The sequence below is a fragment of the Lipomyces tetrasporus genome (assembly GCF_029532465.1).
Source record: "Lipomyces tetrasporus strain NRRL Y-64009 chromosome Unknown POJ06scaffold_11, whole genome shotgun sequence".
Taxonomy (NCBI): domain Eukaryota; kingdom Fungi; phylum Ascomycota; class Lipomycetes; order Lipomycetales; family Lipomycetaceae; genus Lipomyces; species Lipomyces tetrasporus.
The window spans coordinates 427,157-449,356 of NW_026611606.1; the positions used below are offsets into that span (position 1 = coordinate 427,157).

Below are 22,200 nucleotides of genomic sequence, written 5' to 3' on the forward strand. Positions count from 1 at the left end.
CATCTACGACTCTTTCTTTTTTCTTAGTGCCTTCTCTCTGCTGGCCTTCCGACCGTCATCGTATACGCCCAACATGTATGCACATCTAATCACGACCAAGTCGATCGCCATTCTAACGCTATCCCTGGCCAGTTCCATCTTGCTGCCCGGAACTTCGTGCCAAGAAATCGGCACTTCGGCCACCTTGACGCCCTTGCGCTCAGCCAGGATTAGGACCTCGACATCAAAAATCCAGCCTTCATTATGCATGAACGGGAAAATCTGCGCGACTGCCGACCTGGTGAACATTTTAAACCCACACTGTGTGTCGCGGATCGTGCGGATGCCGAAGACGTACAGCAGCGTGTGCAGGCTGTACATGAGAAAGTTGCGAATAAACGACCGCTTGACGACTGCCTCGGACTTGACCATGTGTGCGCGGGAGCCGAGTGCGATGGCAGGCGATGCTGGCGAGTCGGTTAACGAAGTGAGCGATGCATGCAGCGTTTTGATGTCTGAGAATTGCGATGCACCATCTGCGTCTGCGAAGATGATGTAGTCGCCGCGACATCTTTGCATTCCCTATTCGAATTAGTGCCATTCGCTCACGTCACCGATGCAAGACTTACATGAGCTACTGCCCCACCTTTCCCTCTATTCTTCTCCAACTTGCATACGCGGATATGGTCTTCAGGAACCTTTTTCTCTGCACTAAACTTCAGCGCACAATCCGCAGTCTGATCCCGACTCCCATCGTCAACCACCAATATCTCATAAGTCGCCTTCTCCCCGCTCGCGAGCTGCCAACCCTCAAGCACGTCCACAGCCTCATTCAGCATCCCTGGCAACCTTTCCGTCTCGTTGTACGCCGGTACAACGACTGACACGGCAACCTTCTCCTCCCGCTGTCGTTCGTCGTCCGGGTCTTCCCTGATGTGGCGTAACTTCCTCGGCTCCGAGATTGCGCCTGAACGCGTCGTGGTCGTGTAGGTATTCTCCGATGGTAACGCGCTCCGCGGGAAATGCGCAATAACTAAAATAGCGATATATAGCACACCGAGCGCAACCGCGCTCAAGGCGATCAGCCATAGGACCAGAAATCCGATTGCCGTTGTAGTTGGCGACACCGACGACGGAATAGGAAGGACACCTAGTGAGAGATATGCGAGCAGCGTCTCCGAGATTGACGAGCACATGATTGTTCGAGGAGCCGGGGTTGCGGACGCGAGTGCTGTTGGCGCTGTGGAGGCTAGGACCTGTGTGAGGTCGTTGATCCTGTCAAGGGGCGATGGTGTCGAGTTCATTTGGCTTTGGTGTGTTATTGACTGTGATTACTGACGCGAGATCAGTAAACAGTCCGTTAAATACACGACAAAAACCCACTCTAACATGGACCAAGGTAAATAAAACCAAGAGGGTAGATCAAAGGATCAAGGTTCGGGTCAAGCAAATCGCCAATCCTCTCGCCATATACCGAACACCCCTGTATGCCTTTCTGAAACGGCTATTAACTTTTGAGGAATTGAACCAGTATACCTTCCCGTCGGGATGCTGTACTAGGCCTGAACGTGCAACATGCGCGACTGGAGGATAAGTAAACAAAAGGAACCGTCAAAGTGAACACGTACAACGATTCCCTCAAACTTGCTCTCTTTCAACCCCGTGGCTGTCCTGAGCGCAAGCGAATGGGTACGAGCGATTTTGCCGGCCCAGAATTGTACAAATTGGGTTACCCGGTCGAGCCTCGGCATCTATCAAATAAACAACTCGTGCGGCTTAGAATATATATCGGTTCAAGCAAGCTTAACCGTCGCGATGTAGCATACTTTTGAGGTGAATGCTCTTGTTATATGCCTCAGTACATCAGAACCCAGACCGCTTACTATGTAGTATCGGGAAGTGGCTGCGTCGTGGTTAGTTGAATCTGCAGACGGCTCTGCCATAAACTTGACGGCTTCTACTTCAGTGGGACGAACCGTGCTGGCACTTTGCCAGCGAGACGTCCTCGGTCTCGTTCTGCCAACCACTCGATAATGTTTGTCAATAAACCGCCACGATTAACCAATTATATATCATGCAGCCTACGACAAATTTAAAGCGGTGTGTTTCAATATACTATAATGCAAAATATACCGGACAATGACCAATTACCTAGATGCAATAGTACCTATCACCAAAATCACCCAATCCAGGGATAACGAACCTGTAACTCCATTAGTATTCGTCCCTGCTAAACCCACCAGATGACACTTACTTCTGCTCATTTAAGCCCTCGTCGATAAATCCAGTTACGACCTTCAGGTTGGGAAATTTCTTGGCAAATGCTTCGATACCTTCTGGTGACGAAATCAGGTTCAGGAACAAGATACGGTCAGCGGGGACACCATTTGCTATCAATACGTCGACAGCCATAATCGCGGAGCCGCCAGTCGCAAGCATGGGGTCCAATAATAGAACATCTGCAGCAGTGTATGGTCAACCAAACCTGTCCATCCAGCCTCACCCTCAACAGCGACTTACATCGATCTTTGATATCCTCTGGCAATTTCGCGTAAAACAATTTCGCCTCTGCAGTTTCTTCATCTCGTTGAATGAGAATCTTACCGATACGAACTGACCGGCAGCAGTCTCGCAATCCCTGCTCCATGGATTCTCCGGCGCGCATAATTGACACCCCGCAAATCTTGCCTTGGAATTTTAGGCCATTGTATGTTAGATCTGCCCATCATTAACACACACTTCTAGTCGACATTTCAAATACTAAAATGAGGGTACCAGTTGGCGTTGAAACCGCGGTTGCTTGAACGGGAAGATGATTAAGTCCTCAGAGAGTCAGCGATAACACACGCTACCAATTGTCTCGACAGCGAACTGCCTTACCTTCCTCGACTAATAATCGAATAATTCTGTTACTGTAGAAAACAAAGTCGGCGCGCTGCGTCTTGACGTCTCGTATGATCCTGAAAAGCACGAGACATCAGTCACCAACCGTTCGCAATCCTCGGCCGCCTTCTTAAAAACCGAACATACGTATATAGGGCAATTAGCTGCGGTGTCTGCTGTAACACCGTGACATTTGGCGGAGCCTCAGTATTCGACATTGTCGGCGTAGAACTTGGCATCTGAGAAGCCATTTTATTCTAGGATCGATCGCAGAAAATATCAGGCCTGCCAGAAGCAGGTCAGCGTCAGTAAGCGCTCCCCAATGCTACGTACTCCTACGTAGTTACTCACTCTTAGATACTTTAACAATAACTTGTTATCGACAACCCGCATTGCCTCGGTCCTTGCCGATATGAATTCGAGAAATCTAGAACTGACGATGCCAATTGCTCGGCCCATGCCGCACGGATCATTGAGTCGCCGCCGGGTAACATATACCATCGGTACGACAAGCCATATTGTAGTTCCCCTAAATATTAGCTTAGTCGATTAGAACCACATGCAGATGACAATTCAAAGGGTTGGCGCGATCATCTGAGTTTACTTAAATGTAATAGTTTGGTCGCCATTCTGTTTTCCAACTGGGTCTCGATAACGCGTCTGGCACGAAAACGCAGTCATCGCGTTGACACGCGGATCCCCACATCTCACCAATGTCCTCCTCGTCATCGGCATTTTCACGCCGAACGCCAGTGACGACGACCTACGGCCGCAGGAAGCAGGCGCCGTCGACACCAATAACGCCTACAGCGGCGTCGCCGGTTCGAAAATCACGACATGGCGTGTCGTCGGTTGGTGAGCGAATTGGGCCAGTTCCGGAGACAGAGGATGATGCTCATGACTCGATTACCATTGAGACGCCGGAGTCGCCAGGGGGTACTGGGAGGGTAGGCGCGACAGGATTGACCGGGCGGACTGCAAGGATGGGTATTTGGCCGTCCTTGGCCAGTACGCCTTCGATAGCCGCGGATAGTGACAACAAGAGGAAAAGAAAACGACGGAGTCCGGCAGACATTGTGCCACCTTCTGTTGATGAGGAACTGGCTACCGACGAACTCGGAATATTTTCATTCTCAGACTCTGAAAGCACGATGGGCTCCACTCGCAAATCTACAACATTATCGTCCCGCAATCGCAGAGATCAAAAACATACTTCACAACCACCGGCAACACAGCCGATGGCTGGCCATACTAGCCCCGGCCGATCAGTAGGGAAGGAGCCCACAATTCCGCCCTCGTCGCCATTCAAAATCGTGGTGCCTATAACAGAGTCACCCACACGATCTTCTCCTGTCGCTATCCCACGAGCCGCGTCGCTATCCGCTCCATCAACTCCGCCCGCGCCAATGCCTGTCCCACCTCGCCGCCCAATCTCGCCGCCACCGCTCGAGGATCTCGCATTCGACGATCCCGAACCCGCGCTGGCGTCGCCAACGCCGCGAACTCCCTCTTCGACCGGAAGTTCCAGTAAATGGCGACCCTCACCACGACTTACCCCGCGACAGAGCGAGGCGTGGAAGATGCTCGATCAAGTCACTGGTACTGTTTTAGCGTCAAAGACGACTTATCGAACACAAGACGTCTCGGGTAGCGGAGGTGGGAAATTATTCAAGCGCCTGGCTGCGCGGCAAGATAATGGGTCTAAGAGCTTGAATTTGAGTTTGCGGGTGAAGGATACGGCAGAGATTGCGAGTGGTCCAGAAGACGAGGATGCGCAAAGTGCTGGTGATAGTCAGGATGCGCAGCATAGCGAGTCACAGTCGCAGCGGCAATCGTTCGCGTCGCAACTAATTAGAGGCGGGAATAGAACGTATGGATCTCAGCGAAGCTACTTGGAAGAGACTGGGTCAGCGACTGAGACATCTGGAAAAACAACAAGTATTAGCGATCTCCCAGATTCCGAACTGTTGAGGAGCGGGATCCTTGGCAGCTCCACGACATCTTCAACTTTAACTGCACAGTCGAACCGCAGACCGAGGTCAATTTTGCGGCAGAATACCTCATCAGGAGACGAAGGTGTGTCGGGAGACGGAGAGCAAACGGCTATCAAATCAATTCACGAACTCCGCGCGTCAGGTGTGAATGCAAAGTTCATAGACGAAATGGAGTACCTTTTAGACGGTCTCAAACCTGACGCGCGGCCGTCGAACACGCGTCTGACGTTCCTTGAACTAGCTCTAAAACTCACCGACAAATCTTTTGTCATCAAGTTCAAAGCCGGTGGCTTCCTAGATCGGATTTTCAGAAGCATCAAGGAAATGACGAAGAATGGGAGTGACGATATAACGTCTTTCGCGATGGAGTACATTGTTTGCTGCTTCTTGACCGATGAGGGTGTCGCGCAGAGTCTGGTGAACGAGTACGATGTTGTGCCGTTCCTAGTTGGCCTGGTAGGCGATGGTAGAGAAATTACCACAGTTGCAAGGCCGAAGAGTGCGGGATTGAGTAAAGTCGCGCAGAGTCTGGTAAGCTCGTTAACTCTTATGTAAACTGATTTATAAAGGGTATTGATATGCTAACATTAATGTAGGTCAAAGATTTACGAGACAAGATCGTCTCGCTGATACCCAAAGATGGAGATATCCGCCCGGGAACCGTCTCTCGGCGCCTAATAGCTCTTACAGGCTTACTAGAACTGACTAGCAAATATAGTCCACGTCACGAGACCGTCTACGCTGCACTAACCTCGAATTCGCTATGGAAGACAGTACTTGGAGGTGTGCGGGATATTTTGGGACCGAGTGACCAGCCGATGAGAATTGCGGCGCAGCACGAGCTGCATCTTGGCGTGTCGATACTAGAGGAATTTGCGGAATCAGTTATTGCTGCGAAAGGGCTGCATTCTGAGTACGACGAGAGCGAGACGTGCGCCGTGGTTGAGCGGTTACTGAGGCATATTCCGCAAATGATCGATACACCGGCCGAAACCGCGTCTTTAGCCACACTGCGACTGTCGATTATCATAACCAATGGTAGTTCCGAAGCATGCGATGTTCTCTGTATCGACAGCATCGTGGAGGGCTTGGAAAAATGTGTCGAAAGAGTCCTCATGGACAGGCAGCCTGAAGATTCAGACACGCAGGCCGACCCTGCCGCAGGCGACGAAGACGGGGAAGAAGATGATGACGAAGACTACAGTCTCGCTGCTAACGTCGGCGTGTTCTGCCTCGGCCTACTCGTGAACTTTTGTGAATCCGAGTCCGCGCGACGAATCCTGACACAGGACTCGCACGTTATGACGCTTCTGCGCCGATTCACGAACGCAACAAGCTCGCCCGTGCGGTCGGTCGCCCATCGCAAAAAGTCATACATAGAAGATATCCGGGGCTATTTGTCGCTCGTCCTCGGTCTCCTCCTACGTTCTAATCCCCCTGTTCGCGCCCAAATCGGCGCGGCAGGAGTCGCAGCCGTTGGCCGCGAGCTGGAAATATTCAGAGAATCTACACTGCAGTTGCAGCAAGAGTCCGGCATGACCGGGTCGCGAGGACTGGCAGAGCAAATTAAGAGCGTGTTGACGGATGTATATGCTGGATAGATTGTGCTATGTGACGGCACGCCGTTCTTTGGAATGATAAACTGGGATATTTTACGACGTTTGTATAATACAATATTAACTCGTCGATGCTTCGAGATCCTTGTGCCGCCGCCCTTACCTCCGAAATGTGTTAATAGATGAGCCGCGTGAACTGCGGCGGTCAACTGGCGAAACTTTATGAAGCTAGCATCGTGAAGATGACGTGCCATCATCAAGAAACTCTTAAGTGTATGGACAAAATATTTCCGTTCCCCGAGTGTCAAGGTCGGAAGGAGTGTGGATCGCCGATGTCGCGGCCGTTGGGGTGGACGATCCGTCACCGAGACAGCTAGATGCCCTACCGCACATCCTGCCGACTTCCGGAACCTAACGACTACGGGGTTAAGGTTATCTTGACACGGCGCGCCTGGCCAGCCCGTGCTGTCGCCAAATTCGGGATGGCATCTCATGTTCCGGTCAGACGACCGGCTGGCCAGAGCAGGCGACGATTGCACCCTGATTGAGGAACGCGAATAAGGACTTGGACTCGTCCTCATGGCCGGATTCGTCCGCCCTCGACGATCCTGCGTGCAAAGGGATGTGTCCCGCGGGTTTTGTCCACCGCCTCGATCCCGGCCGCCATCGTGAGATTTCTGTATAAATTACATGCGTTGGTCCTGTCGACGCCTGACCTTTTGTCCGCACTCGCAACACGCGCTGTTTGTTTTTTTACAGGTTCCTACTAGTACTCTTAGACGGGATAGTGCCAATACATCGGTACAGGTCGCTGGATTCAGCCATAGCGCAAGTCTTGCCCTGCACACAATCTTATCATGAATATCTGTTCGACCGCACACAATTTCGGCGTCGAACACGGTCGTGAAATGCAGCAGTCAGACAGGTATATGCCGCGATTCACGCTCGGCACGTCGATGCCTGCGCCGCCCGAGCAGCGGCTGGGCCTTCAGAACCCTGACGGCAGCAGGCCTGGTACCCCGCTGGCGACGAATCAGTCTGGTCAGGATGGCCGACAGCCTCGATATTCATCATCAGCTCAAGCGGCTGCGCTAGCCGGTGACAACCAGCATGCGGAACGATGTCGGGAAGAACCACGAGAGGAATATGTAGGACCAATGCTACCAACGACATGCAACCCCGCCAACCTGTTTATCGTCAAACCATTGACACCCCAGGCATCGCCCGTACGCACGACTGCAGCACTCCCGGAGTACGTGGACCACCGACCACCGTTTATCACTAGTTTTCGGGTTTTGGGTGCTGAGCCTGCACTCATAACACCGCCGGACTCATCAGACAATTCTCAATCCGACTGCTCTCAAGATGAGAACCAATACGATTGGTGCACTCTTGACACGGAAACCGACCCTGCGTTTGCGGCAATGAATTATCTCCAAGCCGAGTACCACCAGGGCAATTTCATGGTCCACGGCCAGCCGTTCTTTGGAGACTACATCCCGCAGAATATGATTGTGGAACCGGGGGAACCCGACATGGACGTCGAATACGACGACGAACAAGTGTCGGCGTATTTGACCATGCAATTCGACGACAACGCAAGCTGCAGTGACGAACTTGAGAAAGAGGTTGACAACCGCAATAATAACAACAAGAAGAATGACGATACCGTGCTCGCTGACGGTGAACCCGATCACGCGCCCTTGAGCGCCCCGAGAGCACCCGAGCTGCTGACCGTCAACTTTGTGGTCGTCGAAAATAACAAGACCAACGACAAGGATGTCAAAGAGGGAATAGTGACCGAAGTCGTCGTGGCGGAAGACTCCGATTATGATGACGACGAGAAATATGAGGAAGACGAGAGCGACTACTCGGACGATCAGCCGCGCAAAAGACGGCGAACGGCGGTACCAAAGAAAGCTTCCAATCGCATCAACAAGAACGAAGCTCGTCCCCGTCAACCAGTGCCGAAGACAAAGGAGGCCGCGGCGAAACAGAAGCTAGAGTATGTGCCTCCGCCTCTGACCGAAAGCGAGAAACGCAAGTCCGCGCACTTTATCGACCTCCCCGACGAGCTTCTCAGGACGCTCTCGAGCTCGGTCTATCCGTCTCGCCTGAACGCGGCCGATTTCACGTCCGATCTTATCCTGATGGCGAATCCGACAGAGCACATCATGTACGCTCCACCGCAGCTTCCGAACATTGATACGTACAAACGGTGCGAGCCGTACCTGCGCCATTTGTCCCGCGGGTATCGAATTCGTATCGACGACATTGAGGCTGAGATCACGACTGCGGAACTAGACCGGTACTTTACGCATGTTTCGGAAAAGCGCAAGAAGCCCAAGAACGTTACGCTGACGGAAGAGATCGGGAAGGCGTACTTTCGGATGGCATATCACAGCGGGTCTCCGGGATGCGTTGACATTGTGATTAGCGCTGCGATGCATTTGTCAGTCAAATTGAACGAATATGGTGTCGACGAGGCGAAACGTCCGGAGAATCTGTTTATCAAGTTCAAGAATGGCCTGCAGGAAAAGATATTGAGGGTTGCGGGCGATGACAAGATTGATCGGTCCAAAATATCGACGTTGGCTGGTTTCATGGAATGGAAGTTCTCGGACACGACCAAGAGCATTTTTGGCGCAATTCAGGGAGAGATTGCAGAGTTACATAAGATGGTCCACCCGGATTACAAGTACAAGCCCAGAAAGAGGCAGTGAGCGCGCAGCATCAGCTGTCACTAAAAATTCACGAATAGTAGCACAGCAATTGCTGCTAGCTGTCACTACCACTTGGGACGACTTACATCAACGATATTCAACATTAACAGAAATCTTGAGATCATTATAGGCGACAACAATTTGGGAAATGTCTAATATCAATAAAGCAATTTAATGTCAAAATTAATAATATCTGTACTATGATAACTTTATCACAACTAATAATTTCTGTATTATTTCATGACAACAATAATAATTTCTGTACTATTTTATACTGCTTTCAGCAGACAAGTGGGAATCAAAATTCTGTTTGTTTTGCCATATAGTTATATGATATATGTTACATTTAGGGTGCGTTTGGCTTACCGTAATTATTTCCCACTTATTTCCCACTTATTTCCTAATTAGGGTGCGTTTGGATTCCCAATTATAAAATAAGTGGAAAATAAGTAGAAAATAATTGCCCACACAAAAAAATAAGTAGGTCAAACCCACTTATTTTCAATTTTCCCCCCTCTACAACGTACTCAACCCACTTCCACACCCCCTCGGAACAACTTCCACACCCCTCGGAACCAACTTCCACGCCTACAAAACCGCAGGAATGGAGGATTTGACGCGTCAACGCGTCAAACAGTAACTTCCCTTAATCCTCCCCCTCAAAATTCGGGTCACGTGATCTACGCTCAGGGCAAGGGTTGTGAGGAAAGCAGACTTTGAGCTGAAACTAAAGGATCTGGCCATATTCTTTGAATCGCTTGCTGCCACTGGTAATAGACTTGCTGAGAAGTTGCAAACTCCACCCAGACGGTTGTGCTACTTGTAAGTCCCTGTATATCTCTGCTGGTGTAGAGAAGGCGTTTCGGGCTCGAACAAATTCTAATACCTCTCTGGAAAGTGTCCGGTCCATGTACGGCGCATGGTAAGTGTGTCGCAAGGTGATTGCTAATGTATGATCTTCGAGTGACGGTTGGAATGCAAGGTAGCTGTGACACAAAAACCGCTCCATTCGTCGTGCGTCGCGCTGTCCTGTCGCCACCGAAGAGTTAACGCGATCGGCTCCTGAGAACAAAAATACACATAAGTAAGATTCTCCTGCTTCATCCTTCGATGCCAAAACCGAAAGCCACCTTTCCTCCAAATCACTTCGGCAAGCATATTGATTGCCTTGTTTAAAGGAGAATGGTCAGTGGAGCCATCCTGTGGTTGTACGGGTAGCTGGGAAGCGAAACCAACAGGTAGACTGTCGATATTGAAGATGCGCTTGAGATCAAGACAATGGGTTTGGTCCTATAGTAACGCGAATATTACCAGAAAAAATTAAAGGGAATCAGGACTCTACCGGGTGGTTCCATGAGTGAACCTCTTCCTCGAAAGTATCCCAGTCATCGTACAATACCTCTAGGTCTCTTTTCTTCCCATGTCGATTACATAGCTTCTTCGTTCTTCCGGATTTGTTCGTCTCAAAGCTTTCAGAATCACGAAAAACGCCACATTTAGAACACCAAATTCTAGTGTTAGACATGATCAGAAAAAAAAATGAAAATTGGATTCCGAGAAGTGCAACGAGGTTAGATGACGCGAGATGTTGGGGGGGGTAAACAAAACATGCTAAACAAACAACAAACACGCCACGTGGAAATCACGTGGAATTTAAATCACGTGACCCGAATTTTTGGGGGAGGACTTTGGTTCTTCGTTTGGATTAAGTTACCTCATTATTTATGGAGATTCATGGAGAGTAAACCAACCATTCCTCTTTGGGGCTAGCGCACGTACACTTCGGTATCACTGCGGCTTCCGTCGTCTAATTTTCAGTAGTTGTCAGGTTACTCGAGAGTTTTGGACATTTTCGCCGATTATGACCGGTCCGGTATTTTTACAGGATCCGCATCGCCTCACTTTCTCTATCCGGCTCCGCTGATGTCTGAAGCCGCCAGGTTTCTCTAGGACGACCTTTCCTCGGAAGTGGAGCGGCGGATGGGCACCGACGTCTACTTACGCTAGCCCAAAGAGGAATGGTTGGTTTACTCTCCATGAACTTCCTTATTTATTTTCCACTTATAAAGGCGCACAAGGATCCCTAACCCACTGCAGCTACATCGAAACATGCGTTCGCAACCTGCGTTCGCAACAATTTTTTCTTTAAACCTTATTGAGTCTGCTTCGAATACTGAAATTAGTATTGATTAGGTGCTCTATTTGTACTATACTGACGTTTTCATTTTTTGCGTTATACGTGAGCATAGAGAATTGTATTTTCGGTGTGATAGTTGTCCGTAATTTGGAATGGCGGATAATTTGGAGACTGACGCGGAGAAGAATATCGAGACTTGGAAAGTCAAAAAGTGAGTTTCCAAATAGAGAAATCTGATGTAGATTTGATGTTAACATGGTTATAGACTGATCAAGAGGTGCGCGTGGAGAATGATCACCTAGATTTGAATTAGTGCTAACGAAGATCAAGTTTGGAAGCCGCGAGAGGAAATGGCACATCCATGATTTCACTCATTATCCGCATGTACTCCTGGAAATTATGTGGAGATCCGTGTAATAGATGCTAATGATCGTCCGAAGCACCAAAAGATCAGATTTCGCGAATCGCAAAACTTCTGGCGGACGAGTACGGCACAGCTTCCAACATCAAATCGCGGGTGAACCGCCTGTCAGTGTTGAGTGCAATCACATCTACTCAGCAGCGTCTGAAATTGTACAACAAAGTGCCACCGAATGGCCTAGTAATATATTGTGGTGACATTATCACTGCTGAGGGTAAGGAGCGCAAGCTTAACATTGATTTCCAACCGTTCAAGCCCATCAATACCTCACTCTACCTCTGCGACAACAAATTTCATACTGAAGCTCTCTCCGAGTTATTGGAGTCCAACTCCAAATTCGGCTTTATTATCATGGACGGCAATGGTGCACTCTTCGGTACGCTCTCTGGAAATACTCGCGAGGTCCTCCACAAGTTTACAGTCGACCTGCCGAAGAAGCACGGGCGTGGCGGTCAGTCTCAGCTCCGCTTCGCGCGTTTGCGTGAGGAAAAGCGTCACAACTACGTTCGCAAGGTCGCCGAAGTTGCTGTCCAGAATTTCATCACCAACGATAAAGTTAACGTGACTGGTCTCATTCTCGCCGGTTCAGCTGACTTTAAGACGGAGTTGTCCCACTCAGATATGTTCGACGGTCGGTTGCAGGCCAAGATCGTCAAGGTCGTCGATGTATCATACGGTGGCGAGAACGGTTTCAACCAGGCTATCGACCTTTCTGCCGAGGCTCTTTCGAATATTAAATTTATCCAGGAGAAGAAGCTTATTCTCCAATACTTTGATGAGATTGCACAGGACACCGGAAAGTACTGCTACGGTGTAGACGACACTCTCAAAGCTCTCGATCTTGGTGCTTGCGACAAAATTATTGTCTATGAGAACCTTGACGTGGTTCGCTACACCCTCAAGAGCTCTAGTGGTAATCCAGTGACGATTCATCTGTCGAAAGCGAACGACGCAAATTCGAAAGACAAGTTCCTTGATAACGCCATGGGTCAGGAGATGGAACTTATCGAGGAGCAGCCCTTGATTGAGTGGTTGGCCGAGAAATACAAGGACTTTGGTGCTTCACTTGAGTTTGTCACCGACAAGTCGTCCGAAGGAGCGCAATTCGTTAAGGGTTTCGGGGGAATCGGTGCATTACTTCGATACAAGGTTAACTTCGAACAACTAGTAGATGATCCTGATGAATACTATGACGACGATGACTACTAATGGGCAAGCACCAATAGTATAAATAACACATATGCAAATAACCCTAAGGCAATAGTGACTGATGGCCTAAATAATGCGACAGTTTCCCCGGACGGACTATCATATAGTTGGCGGATTGACTATTGGGATGACACAGGCTGTTCTGGGAATGTATGATTTTAAATCAGTGAGTTATGGTGATGATTCATATCATAATTTTGTAAGCAACTGTCTATCATACAAAATTACAGTAGTTCCGTCAACAAGTGATTCGGAAATGTGGATTTACAATGCAGGAGGGTGTCCAGAGGGACAAGAAGTGGAAGCATATGATCCAACTGACATTTATCAATGTAATAAGAGAGACATGGATATAGATAAATGTTGGAAGATAATGTGGTAAAACATAAACAGATAGTTATAGACGTTGAGATAAGGTTCGCTAGGGGGGAATAATAAATTCAGGTTATGACGATAGAATATTACTAGAATAAGAAAGTCCAAAGGACTATAGTATAATAGTGATGCGCGATAAAGAAGAGTTGATATGGGATTAAACAAGGCAAAAGGTGCTGGAATCATTGTATAAATGTATATCTGGAAAGCATTGGCTATAGGAGGAGTATAAGTGAATGCGGGTTATATGTAAATGGCGCTGGGCCAAGTTTGATGTATATTGGACTATATGTGCGTCTATCCGTTGGCATCTACGCGGTTATCCCACAAGAGCTTGGTCTGCCTCTCGAATTTCCCGGAGACCTCGGCGCTTGGGACGACACGGAAAAACATCTGAGCTTGGCGGAGCTTATTGCGTACCAACCGAAGCCGATCAGGGCCTAAATTAAACCCTGAACATTTTTCGCAGTATACTCTGTAGAATTCTGTTCTCCTTCAAGGGGTTACTATCTTGTACCGCTGGGGGCCGGCAACAGTATCGTCACTGTCGGCGTTCACTGTCGCTATTTATTCCGTCGACAAACCAAGCTCCTCGTCATCAGATGGGTCTAAATATTACTTGTTAGCAGCAGCGATAATGAACAAACTCTTGCTTCAAAAAGTACAAGCGCACTAGTAAATCGTGCAATTCTCTGCTGGCCACGACGGAGGATAATATATATACAGCACCAGTTCAGTTTATTAACATATCAATTGAGTAGTCTTGCCGGTGGAAGAGGGAGAAGAAGGTTTGATAAAATCGACCGAAGTGGTCGGATCAGGATTTCATCTTGTGTTGTCAAAACTCTTCAGTGGCTGCAAGAAGGGCGCAAACTTAAATATAATCTCACGATCTATACACGGTTTTACCCGTTAACAAGTGGCTGCAAACGACACGGTCCTAATTGGCGTAAAGTTATGGTTAGCTCGGGAGTGATTCCAATTGTGCGTATCATAGGAAAATTAATTCTCTTACTCCTGGGCCAGAAAGTGTACTAGAATAATGGAGCTATAATTGCTAATGAATACTAGTACGCACAAGTGCTGCGGCCAAGTGCTGCTGCATATGGCCCCTAAATACCAACGTCATTATTAAGGCTGTCAAGATGCGGTGCAGCGACAGTTATTTATAGACAATGATGGAACTTATGAAGTTCTTTCAGAGTTCTGCAGTCTCGTGTGGGCCAAAAATCCGATGTCAACTAGTCTCTAGAGAGACGGTCCAAATGGCTGATTTTGCCTCACCTGATTGATCGCATTGCGAAATGGATCTCTGCCGTCTGTTGAATATAGACGCATGGCTGCCGTGCTCGTATATTTAAACTTCGGTTGTTCCTTTAAGGTGAAGAGAATAACAATCAATTATTTAAGCCTTCTTTGCTCCCAACAGTACAGTCGCCCCTGAACGCTACCACCACGGGAGAGGAAGCAAAGATCGAGACGTAATCCCCCGACGTTTATTGTCTATTGTAGTTTGGATATTGTGACAGGACAGTGAAAATTAGGTCAGAACGCACGCGACCGCTTGCTTCCATTGCAACTGATTGACTCGCGGGCTAACGGCTATTATGAATACAGACAAACAGCGACTTATGGAACAATCAGATGAGTGCATTATTCACAGTCGCCATTGCCGGACACCTCAGTCTTGTGATAGGCAGTCAGTCATGACTGCAGACTGTAGTATCGGAAAGGTCGCCTCCCAGACACGGAGACTGGTGGTGAGTATTGTGACGGCGTGCGCCGCGGTGAGAGTGCGATGCATCGGCCATCGGCGTGAATTGGCAGGGGTAGTCGACCAACGCAGTGGAAGCTGAACGCACGTGAGCAAGACTTGCTAAGAATAAGCTGTCGAAATACGATTGCACAGCTACGCTGGTTGCTTAGAGAGTACATGGCTGGACAGAATCAGAGACAGTGCCTGATATTATGTCCGAGTGCCCTTGACAGCGCGCGGGCATGTGGGAAAAGATTGAGTCTGAATGATTGATGATAGATTTTACAGGAGTTACAATAGACGGACGGATGCGATAGCATTTGCAAGAGTGAGACACGACTGAGTCGCGATATGACATATCAGAAGCACAGACAGGTTCTAGGCCGACTCCGCGATGGGCAGCGGTCGATGCGGAGACAGCCGACAGCCGACAGCTTCACTGGTTGCTACGACTGTTCGGCAAAACTGGCAGCGATAAGGTAGGATGCCAAGCACAGTCGGAAGGTCGGATGGACTCAGTGCATGCGATAGCGCCGGCAGAGAAGACGAGCACTGGCATGCGAGTGCCATACATATATCGGCCGAGGGAGTTCAGGACGTCGCGATGGCTCGCCCGCTGTCGGAGGAGCCCGCTGGCCCGTGGCTGGTCCGTGGCTGGAGCACAAGTCAATGCGGCGCAACACGGCCAAGTCCGAGCTCGTGGCGCCGGTACTAGGCCGAAAGAAGCTAGCGCGTGTGATTCACCGTGGGCGGCTGCTGACCGACAAGCCACAGATTGTGGTGGCTGATTAATTTTATGCTTATGCTTATGATTCTGTGCCTGCGCGCTTGACCAATTCAGTTGGCGGCAGCAGCTTATCGCGGTTCCCACACGAAGTGAGCCGACAGGTGTTGGACGAGATGACAGAGTTTCGGAGTAGCAGAGTAGCAGAGTAGTGGGAACTCCGTGGCAGCAGCAGCAGCAGTGTGCTTGGCGGCGTCGGCACGGGGAAGTCCTTGACAGGCTTCTAGTTCTCAGCATTGGGCGCCACCCGACGCCTCTGGCGCCCACACAACTCAATATCGCGATGACCAGAAACTCGTCGGTCACTAGCGACTCGCGGCTGACAGCGCAGGGCTCTTCTTCTTCGCTCCTCCGCTATCGCTGCTGCGGTCTTCCGAAACACGTCACACACCCTTGGCTCGTTATCGCCGCCCGGCTCGTGCTCACGCTCCATCACCTCCAAACCCTCTATAAGATCTCTCGTCCGGTCCCCGTCTGACTCCCTTGCTCGGACTCGCTGCTTCCTTTGTCATTCATCTTCGAATCAACCTCCCCTACCTTCAACAGCTAGCACATCCACTGCCCTTCAACAATGGGCCTGAAACTCAACGAGAGAATCCACTCTCTCAACGTCTGGGTCGCCAGAACCCGCTTCGGCAAGTGGCACCGTCTCGAAGGCTCTGGCGCGAAGAGAGAACGTATCGGATCGACCTTCACTACCGAAATCCGTGCCGGTCTCGCAACCTTCTTCGCCATGGCCTACATCATTGCCGTCAACGCATCCATCATGTCCGACTCTGGTGGCACATGCGTCTGTCCTGGCACCGAGGAGGACCCTGTCTGCGACATTGATCCGGACTATCTTTCTTGCGTTGAAGGTTCGGCAGATTTTTTTTCTTGTTGTAGCTGTCATGTCGTGCTAACTCTACAAACAGTCGTCAAGCGTGACCTGGTCACTGCCACCGCCGCCATCGCCGCCCTGACCACATTCTGCATGGGTCTTTTTGCTAACATGCCAATTGGTCTTGCTCCCGGTATGGGCTTGAATGCGTACTTCGCATACCAGGTCGTTGGCTACCACGGTACCGGTTCGGTTTCTTTCCCGCTCGCTGTCACCGCCGTCTTTGTTGAGGGTTGGATCTTCATCGGTCTTTCTATTCTCGGCATCCGGCAGTGGCTCGCACGTGCCATTCCGACCTCCATCAAGCTCGCTACCGGCGCTGGGATTGGCTTGTACTTGACCATCATCGGTCTCTATGGCTCCGCTGGCCTCGGCGTCATCACTGGCGCGACCGCGACCCCGGTTGACCTGGCAGGCTGCGACGCCCAGTACGCCGCTGACCCCGAGCTTTGCGCCCACCACAAGATGACGTCCAAGACTATGTGGCTCGGCATCTTCTGCGGCGGCTTCGTCACTGCCCTGCTCATGCTCTACCGTGTCAAGGGTGCCATCATCGCCGGTATCGCTCTCGTGTCCATTATCTCCTGGCCACGCACTACAGACGTGACCTACTTCCCCTACGACGCGGCGGGTCAGTCCCGGTTCGACTTCTTCAAGAACGTTGTCGCGTTCCACAAGATCGAGAAGATTCTAGTTGTCCAGGAATGGAACATTTCGTCCATCCCGGGCGGCTCTGGCCAATTCTGGCTTGCCCTCGTCACGTTCTTGTACGTCGACATTCTCGACACCACCGGCACGCTCTACTCAATGGCCAAGTTCGCCGGCCTGATGGACAAACGCACTGGCGATTTCGAGGGCTCGGCCACCGCCTACATCGTTGACGCGAGCGGCATCGTCATTGGCTCTCTCTTCGGCACGCCGCCCGTCACCGCTTACATCGAGTCCGGCGCCGGCATCTCCGAGGGCGGCAAGACCGGCATCACGGCCATGGTCACCGGCATCTGCTTCTTCATCTCGCTTTTCTTCGCTCCCATCTTTGCGTCTATCCCACCATGGGCGACCGGATCGACTTTGATCATCGTCGGATCCATGATGATGACCGCCGTCGCCGAAATCAACTGGACCTACTTCGGCGACGCCATCCCAGCTTTCCTGACCATCGCGGTCATGCCATTCACCTACTCGATCGCGTACGGTCTCATCGCCGGCATCGTCACCTTCATGATCCTCAACACGTTCGCCTACGTCCTCGACAAGCTCACAAACGGCCGCATCGTGCCCGACAACTACGACAAGCGCGATGGCTGGTCCTGGCGCATGGCCTTGGTCGAAGATTCCGCGGACGACGACAGCTTGCCCGACCCGGCTACCGAAGCCAAGGGCATCAAGGGTGTCGCGATGGTCTTCCTGCCGCCCTGGATCTTTCGGCTCGTGGTCGACCGCAAGAAACGGTTCTGGGAAGCCGACGAGGCCGACGGCGCCAAAGTCATCGAGGCCAACAGCAGCACTAACGCCGGCGGCGACGGCGAGACTGTGATCGAAGTCCAGTCCGAGGACTCGGTCGCGAGCTCCAAGGAGAAGCAATAAAACTCTTTCGCGTGCTGTTTTTTTTTTGGTTTCTTGCCCGGTTCTTGGTCGGAGTTTTTGTTCGTCGGATTGGGGAACATACAAAAAGTTTGCATTTGTTTATGACTGGTAATATATCTTAGCTAATGAATATCTATTCCCTTTATTTTCCCGCCATAACAATCAAATCGCATGTCGATCTAACCGGGTGCCGAATGAAATGTGCCACACAAGCTCCATGCGCACAATGCCCGTCGACCATGCAATGTTATCGATGACCGATATCCAAAACCAAGTCCTCATGTGAAAGTACGAGACAGAGCAACGGAGACAGAAGACGTCGAACAAAAGGATATCAAATTGCAGAACAGAAACTAGGACGACAACAAGAGCAACAGGAGAAAGAAATCGTACAGGTCTCGTCTAGTCCCGCGGTGACTTGGCTGCCATGACATTCGAACTTCGGTAGCAGCGGCGGCCGACAGCTTCGAAACTGCGTTTATTCGATGACTGCGATGACTCGTCAGGTGCAGGCTCAGGCGACGTGACGGGCGAAGCCGTACTCCTGGCGCGATCATCGCTGCCGGTATCACTGTCGGACGACACGGAGCTGCTGGAAGTAATGTCGCTTCCGCCGTCGTGGTTGTTGCGCGGGGCAGATGCGTGCACGTACCCCTTCTTATGCGAGAAACGTCTGCCGTGGAAGAGGACCTCGCGGCCCGATCCGTCGCCCACGTCGCTGTTCGGAGGAGTCGACGTAAGTCTGTGTCTGGCTTTGCGTGGAGATGACTGAGGAACTTGCAAGTCTTCGGCACGAGGCCGGCTGCGACGGGCGGTCTTGTCTCCGGCTGGTCGTAGGAGCGATATTGTAGGATGAGGCGGCTTGCAGCGTCCAACAATCGTGGCTGGATGAGTGACAGCCATAGGAATGTGTCGAATCTGTTTGTGCCTGCGCAGTGTGAGAAAGTGTGCGGAAAAGCAAGAGAGGTAGGAAACCGGAGCAAGGGCGAGTTGCTTTAGCCCCGGTCGGTGGAGTGCAAGTCTGTGTACGCGTCAGGCCAGGCACCGATGAAAGTTGGTCAGATGACAATCGGATCGGACTTGGATAAGCCGGATGCTGTGATTGGGACCCCGACCAGCGTTGCATCGGTCGGTATCTAGATTTGCTCTGACCAAAGTTGAATACTGGCGTACCTGAGATGCTCACGCCGACCTTCATCCGCTGGCTGCCACGGAACTCATGCGCAGTCGCATGCTACAGACAGCGCCTGAAAATTTCTGGACTTCATTAGACTGTGCCTGATCCTGTGCAGTTTCTAACTCGGTGGCTGTATTGTTGATTGCTGCACGGATCGGCCAGGCAGATTGCAGATTTTCAGGGGGGGGAAAGCCGGCGCCGCACGCTGGCGAACTCCGCCTAGTTATCGATTAAAACTATTCTTGGTGTCTACAGGTGCTGACTGACGTGTGAGCCTCGTTCTCGTAATGAACATTAGATGATCCGCCTTGCCACTGTGGGGCTTTGGCTCACGAATCCCCAGATCCGCGAAGTGGGAAAATGACACAGCGAGACTGAGACTCGGCCTGACTAGACCAGACTAGACTAGGCTTGGACATGGCAATGATTGGACTGACACCAAGATAATAATGTATACCAGAATTTTATTCCCAATACAAGTCTTCATACGTGGCCGTTTATTCTCTGCCAGCCAGATCCTAATAATAGTTGCTCGAACAAGATCACGAACACGCAAGCAGGACAAAGGGAAAGCACTGCTGATCGGTGCCAGGGACCAATGGACGTCCATCAATACCGTCCTGACGACCCGCTTCCAACTATGCCACGGCTGAACGTAGAAATAGCACTAAGTCCGTCGGTCAAAGCTTGGATTTCGCCTGGTTGATGACATGGTATACGCTTCTTGTAGGCGGACCGCACAAGTCAATATGGATGAATCCGATTTAGTTCATCTCTGTCTCGAGCTTGACGCCCAAACAGTTCGTCACCGTGGCAAGCAGCCTGCCGTGAAGAGCTACGCTGGCTAGAAGCTAATACCAACGGCTATTGCCCAGACAAGATCAATTTATCATTATTAATTTGTGCAATAAGCACGTCAGATATAGTACAAGTCATAACATCAAAAACGCATCAGACAAGAATAAAACGCACCAACGCCTTGCGTCGTCTTCAATCAAAATTTGAAACAAACTTTTTTTTTTCAAAAAGTGACCAACAAGACTATCTAAAGATTTAAGACGAGGGACCACCGATGAGAATCTTGACGCCCTGCCCCTTAATCACAAGCTTGAACGCCTCCTCGGCCTCCTCAAACTTGACGCGGTGGGTAATGAGCTTCTTGACGTCGACCTTGCCGCTGGCGACCAACTCGACAGCGAGCTGGTAATCGCCGGGACCGTATCGGAAACTGCCTTTCGCGGTCAACTCCTTGACGGTAAATTCGGTGATCGGGAACGCAATCTCGGGCGCACCCATACCGGCCTGGACGTACGTTCCGCCCTGAGCGAGGACGTGAATGGCAGTGTTGACCGAGGCGGCAGCGCCAGACGCATCAATTGCAAACTGCGGCGCCTTGCCACCGAGGAGCTCCTTGATCTTGGCAGCGCTCTCAGCAGCGGAATCGCCCCTGGTGGGAACAAAAGTGTGTGTCGCTGCAATTTCCTTGGCTAGATCAAGACGAGCCTGGACAAGATCTACGGCGGTGATGGTGGTAGCGCCGAATGCTCTCGCGACAGCACAGCAGAGCAGGCCGACTGGACCGGCACCGAAGACGATAGCTGAGGATCCAGGCGTGATCTTGGCGAGCTTCGAGACGTGGACAGCGACGGACAATGGCTCGACGAGAGCACCCTCTTCGAGAGAGACGGTGTCGGGAAGCTTGACGCAGAAGTCCTCAGGGAGCACGTAGTAACGGCAGAGAGTACCGTCGTATGGAGGGGTGGCCGCGAACTTCATATCGGCACACAAGTTGTAGAAGCCGGCCTTGCAGTGGTCGCAGTAACGGCACGGAATACCAGGCTCGAGGGCAACACGGTCGCCAACCTTCAGGCTGGTAACACTGGACCCAACCTCAGCGACGACACCGGCCGACTCGTGCCCGAGGACCATGGGATCCTTGACGATGAAGGAACCAATGGCGCCATGGGTGTAGTAATGGACATCAGAGCCGCAGATGCCGGTCTGCTTGATCTCGATCCGGACATCTTTCGGTCCGGTGAGCTTGGGAATTGGCCGTTCCTCAAAAATGACCTCGTTCACCTTCTTCAGTACAAAGGAAGGGTTCTGTAGACCATCGTTAGCAGATGATTCTGGAATCACGTTTGCATGAACCGGCACTAACATCGCCTGAGAGTGTCATGTCTGGTAGCTGTGGACTCGCAAAACAAGAACAACGGTAACGGTGCAGAAGCAACAAAAGCTAGAGGAAGAGGGGGCCGGAGAGCATTAATAAAGAGCCGTGGCGGGCAAATCTACTACGAACGTGTCCGGGGGCGGTATTCCCCCACCATCGGACTTGTCTACGCTTTAGGCTAATCCAGCCTTGCTGCCCCCATCGAATAAGAACTAGGAACGCTCCCCAGAACGCCGCACACGTCTCACGACTATTTCGGCCCTCCGGACTATCGGTTCCGGACATCGACATGTTCGCGGTCAACACTCGTTCTTACTCGCTTCCACTGCAGCATGTCTGCAAATCTCTCCTCGCCCAGAAGTAGCAGCGGTCCCGGTTTTGCTCGCAGGGCGCAGCGATCAACCTGTGCTCCCAACGTCTGTCAGGCTCAAACAAGAAATCAAACAGCACCCCTGTGTGACCATTGCCGGGTTGTAATGGTCGGAGATACTTCTACTTCGGGTCTGCGCTCCGCACAGTCAACCAACCCTCCGCTTTGCTGCGGAACTGTCCAAAACAGTAAACGT

The 22,200-nt window shown here is 51.0% G+C and overlaps 9 protein-coding genes across 9 annotated transcripts; 4 read left to right on the forward strand and 5 right to left on the reverse strand.

Annotated features, from left to right (window-relative positions):
• Positions 1-3: 3 nt before the first annotated feature.
• On the reverse strand, positions 4-1,175 carry POJ06DRAFT_202027 (nucleotide-diphospho-sugar transferase; the record flags this gene model as incomplete). Its single annotated transcript, XM_056185263.1, has 2 exons — positions 4-561; positions 609-1,175. The coding sequence occupies 2 exons, from the start codon at positions 1,173-1,175 to the stop codon at positions 4-6; spliced, it is 1,125 nt and encodes a 374-aa protein (XP_056040876.1).
• A 955-nt stretch (positions 1,176-2,130) lies between these two features.
• On the reverse strand, positions 2,131-2,947 carry POJ06DRAFT_201939 (uracil phosphoribosyltransferase-domain-containing protein; the record flags this gene model as incomplete). The annotated part of the gene is made up of 5 exons (XM_056185258.1): positions 2,131-2,182; positions 2,234-2,438; positions 2,500-2,697; positions 2,755-2,802; positions 2,860-2,947. Coding segments are annotated over 5 exons (591 nt in total), but the record flags the coding sequence as incomplete, so codon positions are not given.
• A 441-nt stretch (positions 2,948-3,388) lies between these two features.
• Positions 3,389-6,545, forward strand: POJ06DRAFT_303669 (wings apart-like protein regulation of heterochromatin-domain-containing protein). Its single transcript, XM_056190812.1, has 2 exons — positions 3,389-5,387; positions 5,453-6,545. Exons 1-2 carry the CDS (start codon positions 3,576-3,578, stop codon positions 6,455-6,457), a joined length of 2,817 nt encoding a protein of 938 aa, XP_056040878.1. The 5' UTR covers positions 3,389-3,575; the 3' UTR covers positions 6,458-6,545.
• A 586-nt stretch (positions 6,546-7,131) lies between these two features.
• On the forward strand, positions 7,132-9,499 carry POJ06DRAFT_31478 (uncharacterized protein). Its single transcript, XM_056190859.1, has one exon. The coding sequence runs from the start codon at positions 7,270-7,272 to the stop codon at positions 9,133-9,135; it is 1,866 nt and encodes a 621-aa protein (XP_056040879.1). The 5' UTR covers positions 7,132-7,269; the 3' UTR covers positions 9,136-9,499.
• A 312-nt stretch (positions 9,500-9,811) lies between these two features.
• Positions 9,812-10,910, reverse strand: POJ06DRAFT_31514 (uncharacterized protein). The gene is made up of 2 exons (XM_056190860.1): positions 10,478-10,910; positions 9,812-10,425 (listed from the first exon to the last, which is right to left on the reverse strand). Exons 1-2 carry the CDS (start codon positions 10,658-10,660, stop codon positions 10,081-10,083), a joined length of 528 nt encoding a protein of 175 aa, XP_056040880.1. The 5' UTR covers positions 10,661-10,910; the 3' UTR covers positions 9,812-10,080.
• Positions 10,911-11,336: 426 nt separating this feature from the next.
• POJ06DRAFT_261340 (eukaryotic peptide chain release factor subunit 1) lies at positions 11,337-12,916 on the forward strand. Its single transcript, XM_056188610.1, is given in 5 exon segments — positions 11,337-11,483; positions 11,538-11,549; positions 11,603-11,650; positions 11,661-11,662; positions 11,713-12,916. The coding sequence occupies 5 exon segments, from the start codon at positions 11,425-11,427 to the stop codon at positions 12,900-12,902; spliced, it is 1,311 nt and encodes a 436-aa protein (XP_056040881.1). The 5' UTR covers positions 11,337-11,424; the 3' UTR covers positions 12,903-12,916.
• Positions 12,917-16,097: 3,181 nt separating this feature from the next.
• POJ06DRAFT_261344 (mfs agza xanthine uracil permease) lies at positions 16,098-18,433 on the forward strand. Its single transcript, XM_056188611.1, has 2 exons — positions 16,098-16,674; positions 16,732-18,433. The coding sequence occupies exons 1-2, from the start codon at positions 16,389-16,391 to the stop codon at positions 18,282-18,284; spliced, it is 1,839 nt and encodes a 612-aa protein (XP_056040882.1). The 5' UTR covers positions 16,098-16,388; the 3' UTR covers positions 18,285-18,433.
• A 253-nt stretch (positions 18,434-18,686) lies between these two features.
• POJ06DRAFT_240753 (uncharacterized protein) lies at positions 18,687-19,187 on the reverse strand (the record flags this gene model as incomplete). Its single annotated transcript, XM_056186106.1, has 1 exon — positions 18,687-19,187. The coding sequence occupies one exon, from the start codon at positions 19,185-19,187 to the stop codon at positions 18,687-18,689; it is 501 nt and encodes a 166-aa protein (XP_056040883.1).
• Positions 19,188-20,336: 1,149 nt separating this feature from the next.
• On the reverse strand, positions 20,337-21,786 carry POJ06DRAFT_261346 (chaperonin 10-like protein). The gene is made up of 2 exons (XM_056188612.1): positions 21,623-21,786; positions 20,337-21,564 (listed from the first exon to the last, which is right to left on the reverse strand). The coding sequence occupies exons 1-2, from the start codon at positions 21,638-21,640 to the stop codon at positions 20,515-20,517; spliced, it is 1,068 nt and encodes a 355-aa protein (XP_056040884.1). The 5' UTR covers positions 21,641-21,786; the 3' UTR covers positions 20,337-20,514.
• Between the last annotated feature and the right edge of the window lie 414 nt (positions 21,787-22,200).